Here is a 19,574-nt window from a genome sequence, read left to right on the forward strand (position 1 = left end):
GAGAGCCAACTGACCTTCTTGTCACCTGACAGGGGGGAGTTTCCCTGGTTGGACGTAGCGCGTGGAAGGAACACATTATTCCAACCAGTTCCCTTCCCCTCCATCAGGTGCCCCGGCTGTCATGGGGGAGGCGGTATAGCGACCAGGATTACTACATGTTTTTGTGAGGGTATTAACTACCCTAGGAGACACGGGGAGAACATGCAAACTCCACACAGAGTAGGCCCGTATTGTTGCCTTTGATACTGTGTTTTAAATTGTCAGTGTACAATGAAGATACATTGCAGCGGTTTTCATCATGGTGTCATCTGGTTAATCTCTCTCTCTCTCTCTCTCTCTCTCTCTCTCTCTCTCTCTCTCTCTCTCTCTCTCTCTCTCTCTCTCTCTCTCTCTCAGTTGGATCATTATCCTCCAGTCATCTATTCTCTCCCAGACTCCTCAGACTCACAGTTCAACCTGGTCAAGAATCTGTTCCTGGGGAGAGTGTTTGGTGAGTGACAGCTTCACAACCTTTTAAAAACCTAATAGTTGTAGACACACGTTCCACCTGAATGCTCACACAGACCCTGAATGTAACTCACAACCTGTAAACACCTACAGACATGTTTCACACAGCCTCTGAATGTGACACCGACATGATTTACAGTTTTTTTATTTGTTTTCTGACACTACTGTACTGCATAAAAGAGCACTTAGATAGGTTCATAGGTCCGGGCAGTGGTTATATAAAATTATGAGATTATGAAACATGAATTAACCACTTTAGCCCTATTTAATACATAGGCTATTTGAAAATAGCCGATCTACAAGCTTGTAGATCTGCTATTTTCAAACATTTTTGTACTTTTACTTTTGGTACATTAAGTACATTTTGATACCAATACTTTTGTACTTTTAAGTAAATTTTGAATTCGGGACTTTTACTTGTAACAGAGTACTTCTATATTGCAGTATTGATACTTTTACTTAAAGGTATCATGACATTCATTTTCACTTTTTTTATTTTCAATGTTTTATTTGGGGTTTTATGACCTCAATTACACCCAAAAAACCTGAACTTAGAACATTCAGTGGATTTTCTGTGGTCTGGGGTTTTCTGAATAATTAGGCTGAAAAGTAATCTGAGCTTGGCCCTTCGACAGTGAGGTCACAGTCGATTAATCCCGCCCACTCTCCTCCTCGCCCCTCCCCTCCCCTATCCTTTCCTTTGGGGGGGGGGGCGGAGCAGAGGCGATGATTGACAGGCAAAATCCCTCACCAGCGACACCACAGGCAAAGATTTTTTTTCATTGCAGTTGAAAAGGCTTTAGAAATGTGAGAGAAAAACACCTGCCATGGATCACTGGAATGGAATTTTCACTTAAAACTTTTTGTACACTTTTGAACGACCAGGACAAAGACTTTGAATGTGGTGTAAAAGTGAATGTCATTAAACCTTTAAAGTAATACTAGGTAACTTTTTCAATAAAACTAAAGTTAAATTGTATCTTTTGTGAGTGGCAAATGTTTCACAACACCCACTCCATGAATTTCACCCCCGAAAGCCTTTTATTTATATATTTTCTATTGAACGGCGTCGGGGGAGACTCTCCCGCGAAAATGACGTCATCTGGCCGGAAAACGGAAGCGGAAATGCACCGGTTTCCTGTTTGGCCAGGAACTACCGCACCGGTTTCCTGTTTGGCCAGGAACTACCGCGCTAATAACAAAAAGGAAACTCAGGCTGATTTTAAGAGATTGTATGATTTGAAGATCAATAAACAACAGAAAAAGAAAACACAGCTCATGGTAACTAAAGCTCCACTGGCTAAGAGAAACGATCCACAGATAGTATAAAACAATTAAAAGAACGTCTTCCGGTGAAAACAAATGGAATTCTGGGTAACAGAGGAATAAACGAACGGCCTGCAGTGACGGTAATGACCAGCAGAGGCTACTAAAAATCGTTATTTGTGGACCTGCATTGTATAACTTTAAGTAAAACATTTGAGTACTTTTTCCACCACTGGGTCCGGGATGTGTAGTGCGCCCCCCCATCCAGTTATTACACTGGCCCGGGCCGCAGTCCGAAGAAAGAGAAAAGGAAGGAAACAAGAGAAAACCCACAGGACAAGACATAGAAGACTAGACTAGGACAACAAGAACTCAGTCACACTAAAACTATGCGCTCACCCACAACCCACAAAACACAAAACAACAAGTGAACCTAGGAGTCCTCTACAGCAGTGGTTCTCAAACTTTTTCATGTCAATGACCCCCAAATTGACACTATATTAGCCCGTGGACCCCATTTGAAAAGATATGCCAAGGACCCCCATAAGAGAAGATTTTTATGGCTCTAGCAGTCAATTCTTAACCATTTTAATTTCAAGGACCCCCAGTTTGACATCCATTAGGCTATGTAAAATCGATGTTAATTTAACTCTTTGAGAGTGTACAAATGTGTACACTCTCAGAGTTACAGACCCATAAGGGTCCATTTGGTTCCTAACTATCTATCATTTAGCTGGGGACCCCCTGGAACTCCCTCAAGGACCCCTGGGGGTCCCTAGACCCCACTTTGAGAACCAATGCTCTACAGTGAAGTGGGTCTTAAGCATGTTTTACCCTAGTCCCTAGGGTGGGGCGTGGGGGTTTGTTCCACAACTTCGCTGCCAACACAGCAAAGGCACGGTCGCCCGTCCTTACTGTGCTAGACCGTGGAGTTTTCATGTACAGCTGACTGTCACATCTGAGTGACCTGGAGCTGGGAGATTGGTCTATATGGAGTTACACAATATAGGGAGGTGCAAGACCGTTACGGGCTTCGAACACAAACAAGATCATCTTAAATGTCACTCTACGCTTCACTTGGAGCCAGTGGAGAGAGACGAGGACCGGTGAGATGTGCTCTCTTAGCTTGGAACCTGCATAGACTGTAAAAAGAAATGGACAGCGTTACGCCACCAGACTCTACAGACCGTAAATGAAGCCTATTTTTCAGCCATTTCAAATCCGCCATCTTTCTATATCGCGTCATATCCTGCGCAACCGTAAAATAATGCTATTGGTTGGGTAGCCTGTCAATCAAGAGTGGGGGCGGGGAATGAATGCTATTGGCTGTGTAGCTTGTCAATCAAATCATCCCGCCCATCCTAGAGCATACCCTATCATCAATGTTAAAATAAATGGGACCATAATTTACCAAAACACATATCATGGTGATTGAAAGAAGACTTTAAACTAGAGACTGAAAGCATATCGTATTTATGACAATGTTTATTAAGGTAAGAAAGTCTAAAGTTCGTCAAAAACCCACCCACTTGCATTGAGAGTTATTTCTTCTGACACCAGCAGGTATAAAACAGCGAAACTACAGGCCATTCATATGAACCGTCACTTCCTATATAGACTCGATTTCAAAGGCGAATGCTGGGCCCTTGGGTACCTGTGTGTGTGTGTGTGTGTGTGTGTGTGTGTGTGTGTGTGTGTGTGTGTGTGTGTGTGTGTGTGTGTGTGTGTGTGTGTGTGTGTGTGTGTGTGTGTGTGTGTGTGTGTGTGTGTGTGTGTGTGTGTGTGTGTGTGTGTGTGTGTGTGTGCGTGCGTGCGTGCGTGCGTGCGTGCGTGCGTGCGTGCGTGCGTGCGTGCGTGCGTGCGTGCGTGCGTGCGTGCGTGCGTAAAATACATTTAGTTTCAAATACAATTGAATTGTCTAAATGTCATGATTGTTGTATTTTAATGAATAATTTGGCTGGAGTCTCCCTACTTTGAGAACCACATTGTTAGACAGTGTGCCTGAAAGAAAGAGCCAGAACCAGAGATAGAGAGATAAAGAGAGGGGTCACACAGATACTACTAGACCATTAGACAGGTGGCCTGCAGCCAACTGCTTTCCAATGTCATTTAACCTTTAACCGATGTAATGATATCATTTGGAGCCACAGTGATGTCGTGTTGCAGTTCTGATTTGATTTGTTTCACTTCAAATTACATTTTTCCCTTGAAGGCATATAGCTTGAATGTCATTGATGATGACATGATACATATCCCAGCTCTCCAGATACATTCAAATGGTGCACGGACGCACGCACACACACATGCACGCACGCACGCGTGTGTCTGCCTGACGCATGCAGCATTTATTTTAGTCTTAAAGTCTAAGACAATCAACTTTTGTAGTGCAGTGACAGTTCTGATTAATTGGCTATAACATGTTTACTAATAGCTCATATTTGTAAAAGTTCATTCTTCAGTTTGACTATGTGGTCAACACACACTCTGCACCTTAATCCCATGTACAACGTGCTGATTTGTATTATTCTCGCTTAACTAACGTCCATAGCATATCATGTACAGTATATATCTTCTGCTGTACTCACACACCTTATGCCTTACCTCAGGTACCGCACCGGACAGATATACTATGTGTAAATATGTAGATCAATTGTTGGTTTTATTGATCTCTCTCTCTCTCTTCCTCTTGACCGCCTTCTTCTTCTTCCCTTTCTTTTCTATGGAAATAACAAAAACAATGGAGCTTGCACAAACCCAATTCTTTTTTTTGTTTTACACCTGTAAACCAGTGATATGACAAAATAAAGTTCATTCTGATTCTGATTCTGATTCTTTGCATTCCTGGGTAACTACTAGCATGACAATAAATTCATATCAGCGGCAAGTGTAACCATTCTATGACCACTGACCACTGGCTGGTATTTGTAACATGAGTTCACATCTGAATTGGGAAAGAGCTCCATTGATTGTGTCCTTTGAGAATGAATAGGATAACATTAAACAGATGTATGGGAAAAATATAATGTTGATTGTTCCTACTTCAGAAATGACAGAACTGTGGTGACCATATGATATCACGTTGTGCAGCAACAAGTCTCTAAACAGTTCTGATGTTTTTTTTGTCTCGCTTTCAGAGACCGGCCCCATGGACCCTATGCTCATAGAGCGTTTCAACACCCCAGGGTTCATCGGTTGTCTTTCGCGAGTGCAGTTCAACGGAGTAGCGCCCCTCAAGTCTGCCCTGAGAAACCCTGTGCCTCCCCAGACCCCGCCCACAGTCTCACAGCCAGCGGCAGCCTCGCCCGTGTCCTTCCAGGGTAAACTAGTAGAGTCCAACTGTGGGGCGTCGCCTCTCACCATCCCACCTATGTCTGCTGCCACGGACCCCTGGCATCTGGACAACACAGGTACTGTACACTTGACTAACTGCTAATAGCAGAATCTGTCGCCGCTACATGTAATGTTGTTGTTAGTAGGAATAAACACAGGAGCACGCGGATGGAGAGGACTGAAAAGGGGAGGAGCCATACCCGAGTTCAACCAGTTTAATCAGTAATTAGTGTATCGTCGATGATTTTTTTTATGACTTAAAATAGGGACGCAGCAGGTTGAAATTGGTTAGATCTGTCTGTAGGTTTTATAAATATTTACAAAGTATCCTGGACTGCTGGCCTAGAGGTCTGGGCACCTACGCTACAATGTAGCCTGACAGCGTGTTGCGGGTTCGAGTCCCAATCCTGACGGCCTTTGCTGCGCTTCAGTCCCCAAATCTCTCTCTCCCCATTTCCTGTCTACCTACTGAACTATCAATAAAGGCATAAAAAGCCGCCCAAAAAAGAAAAAATCTTTTTAAAAAAACAAAGGAAAAGTATCAGAAAGAGCTTGCGACTAAATAACTGCAATAGACCCATTGGAATATTGTTTATTGTTTTTCCATTTTTAGTTTTCCCGACAACGCTGATATTTATGATATGTGTTCTGGCAGGTTTCAAAGTAACTAGGGTACATTCTGTATCTTTAGACTCAGTCTCATGCCACTCTTGTTTTGATTTAAACTTTGACATACAACTCTGGCACGCTTTTCGTCTGTGAAACGCTTTCTACTTGGTATCATGTACATCTGCTCTAATGTGTTTACCATGCGTCGAAAGCCATATCACTCTCGACTACAGTGTAAAGTGCTTAACAATAAAACGGTTCACAGGTGCAGTGATTACATTATGCCTGATTTTTACGTGGTTGCACACCTAGAATAGCAGCAGAAATGTGATCTATAGTGGAAATACCAGATCAATCTCACAACACATTGTGAGATTGTAGATCTGCTATTTTGGTGTGCAACACCAGCACGCAACCAAATATAAAGCAGACATTAGACCCCACTGAGGTGCAGTGATGTAACTAAGTACATTTAGTTACTCAAGTACTGTACTTAAGTACAATTTTGAGGTACTTTTACTTTACTGGAGTATTTCCAATTGTCTATACTATAGGCAAATATTGTACTTTTACTCCACTACAATTATTTGAAATCTTTTGCTACTGGTTACTTTGCAGATATAAATTAATATATTATAAAACATACATTAACCACTTTAGACTTATTTTTTACCTAGGCTATCGCATCGCGGCGCGTTGTGAGCTTGGAGATGTGCTATTTTCAAAAAAAAAAATACTTTTACTTTTGGTACTTTAAGTACATTTTGATACCAATACTTTTGTACTTTTACTCAAGTAAATGTTGAATTCTGGACTTTTACTTGTAACAGAGTACTTCTACATTGCAGTATTGGTACTTTTACTTCAGTAAAACATTTGAGTTATTTTTCCACCACTGCTGAGTTGTGTCTGGAAAATCTGTTTGATCTCTGTGGCTTCGTTATCTTGCTTGTTGTGCATCCACAGATCCCTTGTTGCTCACATCTACTGAACTTTTGATGTTATATTTTTGATGATGCACTGTGAATAGTGTTGCCGTTGGTTGTTTACCTCGCATGCAGTGCTCTCATGAAAAAAGTAAATGCCACAAGATTGAGAGGCGAATGAGAGGCAGACCTAATGACTTGTAAACGTTTTGTCAGTCTTCCGCAGCAGTTTACTTAAAGGAGCTACACCATGAATTTAAAAAAAATATTTGATATTTAATATCATATGGTGTATGTCCCTCAAACCTTTTTCAAAAGGTTTGAGCCTAAATCATCACTCAGATATACTCATCCCAAGTCAATTGTCTCTGGCTTATACAGCACTTTCAGCTGCAATACCAAAACGTCCTCTTGGGCAGGGGGGGGCTACTGAGCAATTCTGTTAATACAAAAAAAAAAAAATGGAAAAATTCTGCATAAAAAGAAGCATCTAAGAAAAATACAAAATCGAAAAAAAAACACTTTGAACATTTTTGAACAATTCCACCAAGTGTTTGAGGTGCCTGTTTCACCCACTTCCGGGGGGCGGAGCCAAAATCCGAGCCCGAAGTATTTGTTCGTAGACCCCCACTTAGGGGGGGGTAGAAAAAGTTTCGGAGCGATTCGGGCACTTTTCATTTAACATTGGGTTTGCCATCAAAAATGTTTATGACCTCATAAACATTGCCATTCTGAGATCGCCTGTTCAGACACGCCCATTCTGGAAATCCATGAAATGAGAAGGAATGACTGAATTAAAAAAAAAAACATTTTTTGGGGTACAAGAGACACTGGGGACCCCAAAAAATACAAAAAACCAAGAAAAAAGTGATTTTCATGGTGTAGACTCTTTAATACTAAAGTAGAATTAACTGCAAAGATTCAGTGAAGCAATTCATAATTGTATGACCGAATCAATCATGGTACATCGATCCAGGTTTCTTCATATCAATGTAATATCCTCATTAAGGTTAAAACCGATTTCCAATTCGTATCAGTTAATCTTTACACCCCTAGTAGCTGAGGCTGGCTGGAGGATGTTAGCTTATCAATCAGACAAGAGGGTATTTTCAAGAGGGTGCATGAATACATGAATGTAGCCTAGCTGAACCAATGTGTGGTTTCGATTCTCCGGAAGGAGAACAGTTAAGCATAAAGGTTCCTCCTCGAGTAGCAAACAGATCATTTGTAGCCACCAACATGCCAACAGCTGGGTTCTTGTATTTTGAGCAGCATTGGTGAACAGGCAGTTGTCTGGAAGTCAGGCAGGGTATGAGTGAGTTTCATAATGCCTAAAACTTTATCTGTGGGATGTAGTTAGTGAGACCAAAGCATTGTTGCATTGTTTTTGTTAACTGCAAGCTTTTATATCAGAGTCCTCCTAGAATGTCCTCCTATATCAGGGTCGATTTTGTGGACCTGAATTGTGACCTTGACCTTTAAACTCTTCGTCCCAAAAGTTAATCCGCTAATTGGGGCAGCCTACTGATTGTTCCAATAAGGTTTCCATGAAAATCGGTGCATCTGTTTCAGTTATTTTGTATGATTTCTCCATCTTCTCTATGATACAGCATCTAATCTCTTTGTGTGTCTAGATGCAGAGTTCCCCTTCAATGAGGAGAGAGTGATTCCTGATGGTGTCAACAGGAACTCTGCAATCATTGGAGGTACAGCATGCTTTTATTATTTAATAATAATTATATTCTGTTTGTATGTATAGCACCTAGGTGTGGAAAACTATGTATTTTGTGGACAATATTGATATGTAGATCTAACCAGTCAAATTCATATTTTAGCCTAACTCAGCCTGGCTCCATATTTGTCGTCTCACTGTCAACCTGACATGTTTCACCCATAACTCATAACATATGTTCTCTACAGGAAGAAATGGCTCATTCTGTCTGCTGTGTGCTATCTATCGGCTTCTGGAATTCATAATATTGCTAGTTAGTAGGGAATGTTTTCAGAACACTTCATCTCTGTATTCCTCCAATACAATAACAATCATCACTCTCCGCCAATGAGAGGATTCCACCTCCGACGGCCGGATGTTAATGTGTCTTCCATGATGTCATATGTTTATGTTAACGAAGGATGTTAAAACCCAGTACTTTTCTTTCTCTCGTTATGAGAGAGGTCAACCGATGATGCCTATACAATATTTCATTACACCCATGGCTGCGTGTGTCCGTCTGAATTTTTTTGTCGCCTTTCTGAAAGTTATTGGTACTTTATATGGGTGATAAGGAAAAACAGCTCTATCAGCACCTTGTTCAAACACAGTTAAATAAAAATTAAGTTAAATTAAGTAAAATGGTAATAAAGTGAGACAAATACAAACAATAAATAAAAATAAGAATACAATACAATATTAAATTAAGTAGTGAGGAGCCCTGGTGTTTAAGGCCCTGTCACCTTTTGCCTACTTTAAAACTATACGGTAATCACTGACCCTAAACTGGGGGTTTCTTCCCTTTATAGAAAAACAAAACAAACAAATGCTGGGTTTTGGGGGATTTGTCGTCGGAAATGTTCACCAGACGCCAGTATATGGAATTGTATCTTGATCAGATAAAATTAAGGTGTGGATGACTTGTTCTAGGTCGGCTGAAGTTGGATAACAATTACAAATATCTCCAAGCTGGTAAAAACAAGACTGTACAACTATAATTAACCTGTGTACTAAAACTTAGATCACTGTCCAGAAACACTCCTTTTTGTTGGCAGACTTTACGTTTGGAACTAAAATACCACAGTGTTATTGAATCAAGGACGTAGAGGAGGAAGGGATAATTAAAAATACTTCTGATTCATTGGTAGTTGTATGTAATTTTGAGCAATCTAAAATTGTTTGTACCAGAATCAGAATTTATAGGAGATATAAATGCATAAGAGCTGTTTCTGAACTGTGGCAAGCTCAGGCAAGGTTTTTACTGTTCAGGTGGTCACAACATCGATTAAACAACATTCTCAAAAATATATATAAAAATGGGAGTTTGGAGACAGGTGAAAAAAGTCTTTGTTTATCTATGTTTGGTTGCTGTCCCCTCTGCAGGCATTATCGCGATGGTGATTTTCAGCATCCTGTGTACTCTGGTGGTCCTGATTCGCTACATGTTCCGTCACAAAGGCACCTACCACACCAACGAGAACAAGGGCAGAGGAGACTCTGGCGGAGAGTCTGCCGACACGGCCATCATCGGCACCGACAACCCAGACACCATCAACGAAGCAAGGAAAGAGTGGTTCATCTAATGGCCACCTGTGACAACCCGGACACCATCTGTTCATTTTTATAGCGAATCGCGCTTTCTGCTTTGTGCAGAGTTAAGCAGCTCGGAGTAGGACATCGCATCCTCGGGCTGTATTACAACAGTTCTGTTGAAGGCATCCTAACAGGCTGTGTCACGGCCTGGTACGGGAACTGCACTGCCCGAGAAAAGATCAGCAGGGACGTGCTGGCCACTGGGAAATTCGGGAAAATTCCAGAACGGCCGCGCCATTTACGGGCCGCCAGACGGCCGGTGGGCCACCCAAAAAAAAAAGAAAAAAAAAAAGAAATATTTTTTATTTTTTTATAAAACATTTTTTTTGCTCCCGTTTTAGGATTATTACGGTAATTTCCGGGTCGCGCGGCCCAATTATTAGTTACATTACTGTTGGGCTGGGACGTTTATCAGCAGTGGCGATAAACTGCTGATAAACAAAACGGTGGACCGGTTCGGAAAATCCCAGAGCTGAATTTTGGTCCCAGCACGCCCCTGAAGATCAGCCTACAGCGAGTAGTGCGATCGGCAGAGCGAATAATGGGAGACGAGCTCCCAGCGCTCCAGGAACTGTACAAAAAGCGGTGCGTGGTCAAAGCCAAGCGCATCATCAAGGACAAGCACCACCCAAGTCACAGACTGTTCAAACCCCTACAACGACCGCGACCGGGCAAGGGGCTCTACCGCAGTATCAAGAGTTCCACCACCAGATTCTGGTGCAGTTTTAATCCGGCTGCTGTCAGAATGCTGAATGAGGCATAAGCCTTGTTCAGCAGCCTGACAGCAGGCGGTGCAAAACTTTTCTGGCTCTTCCTGAACACACCTGTGGATTATACCAGGGACAATGACTTGGATTTAGCTCCCCCTCGGACACACCTGTGGACTACACCAGGTACAAATGACTTTTTGTTGCACTCCCTCATGGAGCTACTTGCGGATTATACTAGGGTCAGTCCACCCTAGGTGGACACGCACTGACCTTTTGCAACTTAATCCCATGTATAACGCACTGACTTTTTTTGTCTTTTTTATTGTGCTCTTTTTTCTCTAAGCACCTTAAGCGTCCATATGTATATCATGCACAGTATAAGTATAACATGCACAGTATACATACATTGCTGCTATGCTCAGGCACCTTAGTTTTTTATTATCTCAGGTACTTTGTAAATATGTAGATAACTTGTCTGGCGTTCTGTTGCTCTCTTGTTTTGATCTCCTTCCCACTTGCCCCCCACCCCTCTTCTTCTCCCCCCCCCCCCCCTCTTCTTTCTATGGAAATTAACGTTGCGATGGGAACGATGTACAAAAACGAATTTCACCCAACTTAACTTTTTTACCTTGTAAACCTGTGATGTGACAATAAAACTGATTCTGATTCTGAAGCAACGGTGCTAGCCCAATGAAAGGGTAGGTCAGAGTGTGGAGGGTTTAAGCAAATTACTCAAACTGGTGTCTTTTAAGGTGTTTTATTACTAATCACAATCACAAACATATATCTCTATTCTAATACTTAGGTTGTTAGTTAGTTAGACCTTTAGGTCAGTTAGTAGGTAATTAAACCTGAGAGAGAAAACAAGCACAGAACATTTACAGTATTAAGGATAGGACTTTACACAATCATGAACCCATCAAACATACAATCATTACAGTGTTCAATACTCACTATTAATCTCACACTCTTTCCAAATGGTCAGTGAATCACTCCAGAACCCAATTCCTAGAACAACCCACGGTTCAGTTACTTATCCGAATCTGAATCCCTGCTCCAAAGCAAGTCTATTTATCAACTTCCCGCCTAAGACCCTCCTCCAGGGAGGTTCCAGCAAACTGGAAGTTGTGATTACCCACAAAGCCTTGCGATTCCTTCCATTTCCTGCCACACAAGCAGACTGCATTCTACCCAGTCAAACCAGTTGCTTTGTCTTATCTACAACCCTACCCCCGCCCTGGAATGCAAGCTCTCCTTTGAGGCTCCTAGCACAGCAGGGGTCTGCTTTGGTATGCAAACGTCCCCCTAGACCCAACTTAAGCAGTACATTTTCTAGGAACAGTAGGAATGATAAAAGCACATTGCTGTAACAATAATTTCACTTTTCTCTTGCCTTATGGCTTGGATAATTGAACAATTCCTTTATAAATGATCTGATCTAGATATCATTCCTGTTTAAACACTGACACTGTATATCTAGACTTTTACATTAGACTTTTTACACTTAGTCACAGACTATTGGCAGTAATTAATACACAGGACCCCAATGGAAACAAGCCAAAGTGCTTCCTTGGGTTTAATCCTTTTAGCATCCTTTTGTATGAAACTGTTCCTCTGTGCTTTTTTTTGCAAACTGTTAATAAAGTATTCAATCTGCTAGCTTAGTACACGTAGCTAATGTGTTGTGCAATGCAGGTCCATAGTGAAATATACAAGTTATAATACAGTTATAATAATAGTTACTAAGTCCAACTAAATTGTGAAAACCTAAGGAGTGTGCCAAAACATTTGTGTAGTGATAGACCATATACCATTAGGACATGTGTACAGTTATACATTTCCCTGGATTACTCGGGTAGGATATATACATAAAAATATATAGATACAGCTGAGGATGTACTGCATACCACAGGTTCTCGATGTCGCGTCCGGGGACCACCAGAAGGTTTACAAATAGAACCGAATGGACCCTTTTGGGCCCATTTAGCTCCATTTGTACACTCAGTGTTAATTACAGAGGATTTTACAGGATAGATCGGGGTGCCATAAATGGCAAATCTTGTACTCTGAATGGAGGCTTGTGGCCAAATGCATATCATACTGGGGGTTCTTGGAATGAAAAAGGTTGAGAACCATTGTCTGTCGGGTGGAAACCTCATATGTTCAAAACTGTTACTTTTCAGGATTCAAAAGTAGCAGATCTACAAGCTGAAAGGGCGTCACTTTGCGTTTCAAGCTTGTAGATTTGCTACTTTTGATGCTTTTGTGTGACGCTGTAGTATGATCAAGTAGAGCATTAATTTACGAAAAAAAGAAAAAAAGAAGTTAAAATCTGGAGATAGGAGGTTTCCGCGTGCAGACTGTACAACGGTATCCTATCTATCTATTTACTGTATCCTCTCTGGCCACAGCATCATGGACCAGGTTATGCAGTTTGTGGAGCCCAGCCGGCAGTTTGTCAAAGACTCGATCAGGCTGGTAAAGAGATGCACGAAACCAGACAGAAAAGGTACCATTAAACTTAACTCACTCTTTGCTTTCTCTTATCTTATTGCTTGTATGTTAATCTTTCATGGGCTGCGAGGACCATCAAAAAACAAAACGAAAGATAGATTTTGATTGTGTTTCCACATTGTCCTCCTGCAGAATTTCAGAAGATTGCCATGGCCACAGCGATCGGGTTTGCCATCATGGGTTTCATTGGATTCTTTGTCAAGCTCATCCACATTCCCATCAACAACATCATCGTGTAAGTATCAATACAAGGAAAGACTTGAGTCAATTGGCTTTCATCAAAGTCATAAGGTCATATCATTAAGATTACCGTTTGCTATTATGATTTAAGCTTCATTGTGTATTGTAAGTACAATTCCAGATGAGATGCAAATCTGTAATGTGAACGCAATGAATTGGAAACCATTAGAGACTAGGGGTGCAACAGTTAATCAAACTGATGCATATATATTTTTTAATCTATAATTTAATAAAATAAAGGAATAATAATTGATCCCTAGTCATTATAGGCGAAAAGTAAAACAAAAAAGTGAAAAAAGCAGCTGGGACAATACCATGGAAGTTCACAACGCGTCGCATCCAGGCCCGGCTTAGGGGCTGCAGCCCTGGGCACCAAGCTCTGGGGGGCAGTCACTGCCAGTGGGCACCAAACGCCTGGCAAAAAAAAGCCTTCTGCAGCGAAAAACCTTTTGCAGCACATACCATCTATAAAATCACAACACGTCGGCTTAAGAATGCGCAGTGAGCTTGTAGATCTGCTTTTTCTGTATTTTTGCACGACACGTTTGTACGACAAATATAAAATAGTTGACTAATCAATTAAGTTGATAATAATAATCAATTCAAACTTTCATGTTGATTCATTGATCTCTTTCTCTATTCAATTAATTTAGATTTGATAAGTATTTGATAAAATATTAGCTGCAACGATAATAAATAGTTGCAGCCCTTATTGTCAACTGATGTTAAGGGATCTGTTTTCTATTCCTCCTGCTAATATGGCTTCTTTTCTTCTCCAGGGGCGGCTGAAATTTCACTGGTCACAGAACTACAAGACCCAGAGGCAGGATTGGTGCAATGTGTTATCGTGGTGTTGGGACTGAAGCTATAGGGAATAATATGTCATTTTTACATTCTGTACATTTGTATGTGACTGGTTAATAAACCATGGAATCCAATGCATTAGTTCTGTTGTGACTGTTGTGGGGAACTGATACAAGCCAAGACGCAAAAGTCATGGTACAAACCCAATCAAGGGCGTTTATTGGAGGAAACAGCCAGGCTCATAGAGCAATGTTTATATTTGTAAATAATATTAACGTTTCAACATAAATTCCTTCCCGAGTCCGGGGCATCACATCATAACATCTGTGGTCATTCTTCATAACCTCTGTTGTCATGTATCTTAATTTCCATGGTCATTCATCATAACCTCTGTTGTCATTCATCATAACATCCGTTGTCATTCCTCCTGCAGGTTGCCTATGAAGATAACAGAGAAGGTCCTTTAGTTTTACATTTCACTAACACACACAGTTGTGAGGGAAAACAGTGGAGAATCGCTTACCGCCTGAGCACCCGTCTGTTCACCAAGAGAGCCAGGCTGAGACTGAGACAGAGCGACTGTTTTGTAGTTTGGTGCCACACCTAGGCGATCACACAGGTGCGCTCAGATGGGGCTGATTCATGAGGGCAATTGGTAGGTAACGCCCCTCTATGACGCTGGCTGGTACCGGTGTGGAGGCAGGGCCGGGGCCGGGTGCCGTCCGAGCTGGCTGCGGTCCCCATGGAAACATCTCTCTCTCTCTCTGGGCACGTCCAGGATATGTGGTCCGCCTGGCCACAGACGTAGCAGCGCCGTTGGTGTGGGCCCCGAGTGGGCCCTTCGGCGACGGCGGCTTCAGTCCGGGCGGTGGACGGGTTCGGGGCCGTCGACCTCCTTCGGTCTCGGCCGGGCTTCTCGTCACCGGGGGTTTTGGCTGCTTCGGTACGGGTGGTCCTCATCATGTCCACGCTCACTTGGTGGTTCTCTAACAAGGCCACGAGCGCCTCCAGTGAGTTCGGGCTCACTTGTGAGGCGTATCTTCGGGCGTCAGGCGGCAGGGAACGGATGCATCTGTCTATCACCAGTCGATCGATTACAGGGGGCTCTCCACCGGTCGTCAGCCAGCCGTGCGCGGCGCGGAGGAGCGCCGCCACCTGGGGCCGGGGTGGTTGGGCCGAGTTGTAGGCCCAGCTGTGGTAGCGCTGCGCACGAGCCGGTAGGCTGTAGCCCTGGGTGGCCAAGATAGCTTCCTTCAATTTTCGATAGTCCCGGGCATCGGCGAGGGTCAGGTCTCGACAGACACGCTGGGCCTCGCCGGTGAGGAACGGGGCCAAGAGGGAGGCCCAGTCTGCTACCAGCCACTTCTCTCGGGCCGCGGTGCGCTCGAACACTTCCAGGTACGCCTCGATGTCATCTTCTGGGGATAGTTTGATGAGCACCTCCCGTGGTGCGCGAGTGCTGGCTACATCTCGGCTGATTCTATCAATTAACTTTTGTACCGCTGTTTGTAGGTCAGTTTGGCTTCTTAGCAGGGCCGTTAAGGCATTGGCCTGCTCCAACATTGTGCGCATTGGCGTGGATCAGTTTACCCGTATTCTCCACCATATGTGGGGAACTGATACAAGCCAAGACGCAAAAGTCAGGGTACAAACCCAATCAAGGTTTATTGGAGGAGGAGGAAACAGCCAGGCTCATAGAGCAATGTTTATATTTGTAAATAATATTAACGTTTCAACATAAATTCCTTCCCGAGTCCGGGGCATCACATCATAACATCTGTGGTCATTCTTCATAACCTCTGTTGTCATGTATCTTAATTTCCATGGTCATTCATCATAACCTCTGTTGTCATTCATCATAACATCCGTTGTCATTCCTCCTGCAGGTTGCCTATGAAGATAACAGAGAAGGTCCTTTAGTTTTACATTTCACTAACACACACAGTTGTGAGGGAAAACAGTGGAGAATCGCTTACCGCCTGAGCACCCGTCTGTTCACCAAGAGAGCCAGGCTGAGACTGAGACAGAGCGACTGTTTTGTAGTTTGGTGCCACACCTAGGCGATCACACAGGTGCGCTCAGATGGGGCTGATTCATGAGGGCAATTGGTAGGTAACGCCCCTCTATGACGCAGCCCAGCCTGCTGCTGTGTCTGTGAAGCCTCTCTCTGTCTCTGTCCCGCTCCCTCTCTGAGGTGTGGTGCTTACCTAACAGGCGATCTCCCAGCGATACTCCACACTGTGTACAAAAACATCTTTAAAGAAAAAACGGAGCAGCCTCTCCAGTCAAACTTTGCCACCAAGACTTCCTCTGTTGGTTAAGCAAAGGTGTCTGATGATTCAACCAATCAGATTGTCTCCACCCACCGTACTGCTCTATATAATTCAGATCATGTGCAACCTAAGGCAGTGATTCTCACACATTTTTATTTCATAGATCCCCACATTGGTATACATTAGCTTTGACGGTGCACAATAATGACCATGTCTCTTCATTTGGCCCTGAAGGACCCCACTTTGACAAACAGTGACCTAAGGTCTTGATCAAGAAGATGTAGTAAACAGCAGATTTCCACATGGTTCACTAAAAGGCAATCGGAGATGAGCTGACATAACAAAGCTGACCTCAGGCGTATTAGATTTGTTTTTTATTTTTAATGAGAAATGTTTTAAATATTAATAAAACAGGCAACTACAGCCACTACAGAACCAGCTAAGGCTAACAATTATTTAACATTTATACAACTTATTAGATATTTTTTTACACTAACTCATTGGTAAAATATTCAATTTTAACACCTTGAGTGAAGTTCAGCACAGACAGTTTGCTATTAATAATGTAAAGCTGTGTTGAGTTAATGCATCAGTTATGAAATGAGCTGCTTTGGGTGCTGTGACATGTCTTTTGTGATTGGTCAACCGTCAGTTACTCTTATTTGAGGAGGGAGGTCTCCAGATCATTTACTGTTCCTACAGATTCCCATACTCAACAGCAGGGACGGGTCTGTTGTGACTGTTATAGGTTTCCGGGGGCAATAGGCTCATATGTGTTCGAGGTGCTGACCAGTTTTCCTGGTTAGGACCTGGACCTATCTGTAATCTGTAACACAGCACCTTCAATGGTCTGATAAAACGTGATAATGTCCCATTCAGTGCATTGATAGCATTCGAAGCCGGTCCACACAGAGACATTACATCACAACGGTAATAATGGAACACCTGGTTATATACTGAAGAGACGGACATTGTTGCAACAGCAGTAACGAAAGGCACACTGAATGTACATAATTGGCTCCTGAAAAAATGATTTTTGCAGGATCACTTACTGGATGACAATCTATTAGATTCATGTTCACTGAATGTGGCCCTTGTGATAACCGCCTGCCTGCTGACTTAATTATAAGACTAACACAAAATCGTGCACCTGATTCGAATGCTATCAATGCATTGAATGGGAGATTATCACGTTTTATCAGACCTTTGAATGGGCGAAATAGGCGACCTACTTACCTACCCGCGATTTATCAGACCATTCATTGGGTGTTATCAAGACATACTGACCTACCAACTGACATGACTTAATAGTTCAGTTTAGGTTTCGCTTTTGGTTTCGGACCATGACGATGAGGCGCGCAGTCACAGGCGAACTGTCACCCCGTGAAGGACCACCGAGGGAGCTAAGGCGACCGAGTTGCCGTCCTGAACGGTGTGACGTTCGCCTGTGCCTACTCAGCGCCGTTCGAGTTATGTACCGATAGGCACAGAATCGTAAATATTGTTGTGGGGACTGCTCCGCCTCCAAGTAGGTCAGTAGCTCCTGAATGAATGGTCTGATAAATCGCGGGTAGGTAAGTAGGTCGCCTATTTCGCCCATTCAAAGGTCTGATAAAACGTGATAATCTCCCATTCAATGCATTGATAGCATTCGAAGCCGGTGCACCCAGGGTGTTTGGAGAACCAGGGTGATTGAAGACAGAGCGCTCGTTTTTAGGCACGGGGCTTCTGGGCGAGGCGGGGCTTTTCGACACAGGGTTTATTAGCGAGGCTCGCGAGGAGGAGAAGGAGGACGCGGCGCTGCGAGGCGGGGGTTTATTATGCGAGGCTCGCGAGGAGGAGGAGGAGGAGGAGCCTCCTCCTCCTCCTCCTCGCGAGGGTTTATTACAGAGGCTCGCGAGGAGGAGGAGGAGAAGGAGGACGCGGCGCTGCGAGGCGGGGGTTTATTACGCGAGGCTCGCGAGGAGGAGGAGGAGCCTCCTCCTCCTCCTCCTCCTCGCGAGCCTCACGTAATAAACCGTCCTCCTTCTCGGAGAACGCGGCGCCACGAGGCGGGGCTTTGATGCGACGCCGACGCGGACCTGTCTTTTGTTGTTCCCCACCACATAGCAACCAGGAAGCTACGCTAGGGGAACGCTGAACACGCGTTCACACGCACACGCTTGTCCATGACGGAGGCGCGCCGACTCAGCAGAGCTTGAGGCCGAGGAGGCGCGCCCTCGCGCCTCCAGGCGCGAGTGCCCGCGCTGACCGGCCGATGCTCTGCTTGTCGACACAGCGCCGTTCGAGTTGTAAACCGATAGGGACAGAATAGTTATTTTCATGGATCACTGTGTGTGTGTGTGTGTGTGTGTGTGTGTGTGTGTGTGTGTGTGTGTGTGTGTGTGTGTGTGTGTGTGTGTGTGTGTGTGTGTGTGTGTGTGTGTGTGTGTGTGTGTGTGTGTCAGGGAGAAAGTAAAACAAAAGCCAGAACACAATAAAAGTATCTTAACAGTCCTGCTTTCAATAAACCAAAAAAAGCATGAGCGCGTGCGTGTGTGTGTGCGCTTGTGTGTGTGTGTGTGTGTGTGTGTGTGTGTGTGTGTGTGTGTGTGTGTGTGTGTGTGTGTGTGTGTGTGTGTGTGTGTGTGTGTGTGTGTGTGTGTGTGTGTGTGTGTGGTCACGGCCATATATGTTTGTGCACAAGCCTGGCTTGTGGCTCCCTCTAGTGTTGCTTCTACAGAATTGCTGGGTGGGTGGTAAAAACGAGCGCGCCTTCTTCAATCGCCCTGGTTCTCCAATCACCCTGTAACATATATATATATATTTTTTTTCTCTCTTCATACCAGTAACCTGAAAGCTGATTGTATGACATTCTGTATAGTAGTGTGTATATCTGTCTGCCTCTTATATTTCATCATGATTTGTGCGCATGGGGTTCTCATCTTAAACAAGCTTAGTGCTTAATGAGAGTTCCAGTTTAGTAGACCTTGTATTGTGAATTTGTACTTCCATGTACTGTTATGTACTGTCATGTACTGTTCTCATGTCTTACTAAATAAAGTACATCAATCAATCAATCAATCAATCAATCAATCAATCAATCAAACCA

General features: G+C 43.4%; 2 protein-coding genes across 3 annotated transcripts in view; both read left to right on the forward strand.

Annotated features, from left to right (window-relative positions):
* LOC308077006 (contactin-associated protein-like 2) overlaps positions 1-9,932 on the forward strand; it is a gene marked incomplete at both ends in the record, with an annotated part of 165,056 nt that extends 155,124 nt beyond the window's left edge. Inside the window, 4 exons of the mRNA XM_080417535.1 lie at positions 397-490; positions 4,908-5,180; positions 8,273-8,344; positions 9,733-9,932. Of these exons, the coding sequence (XP_080273661.1) occupies positions 397-490; positions 4,908-5,180; positions 8,273-8,344; positions 9,733-9,932 (639 nt within the window). The remainder of the gene's footprint in view (positions 1-396; positions 491-4,907; positions 5,181-8,272; positions 8,345-9,732) is intronic.
* A 3,132-nt stretch (positions 9,933-13,064) lies between these two features.
* On the forward strand, positions 13,065-14,344 carry LOC308077121 (protein transport protein Sec61 subunit gamma; the record flags this gene model as incomplete). 2 transcript variants are annotated; one of them, XR_013932360.1, is made up of 3 exons in its annotated part: positions 13,126-13,161; positions 13,299-13,401; positions 14,186-14,344. XR_013932360.1 is itself a non-coding variant. In XM_080417680.1 (2 exons), the coding sequence occupies exons 1-2, from the start codon at positions 13,068-13,070 to the stop codon at positions 13,403-13,405; spliced, it is 201 nt and encodes a 66-aa protein (XP_080273806.1). In that variant the 5' UTR covers positions 13,065-13,067. The 2 variants fall into 2 exon arrangements, 1 of the variants encoding a protein (XP_080273806.1); XM_080417680.1 differs by lacking the exon at positions 14,186-14,344 and having other exon boundaries at positions 13,065-13,161; positions 13,299-13,405.
* Positions 14,345-19,574: the final 5,230 nt, after the last annotated feature.

Source organism: Gymnoscopelus braueri, assembly GCF_963280865.1.
Source record: "Gymnoscopelus braueri genome assembly, chromosome: 21".
NCBI classification, from domain to species: Eukaryota; Metazoa; Chordata; class Actinopteri; order Myctophiformes; family Myctophidae; genus Gymnoscopelus; species Gymnoscopelus braueri.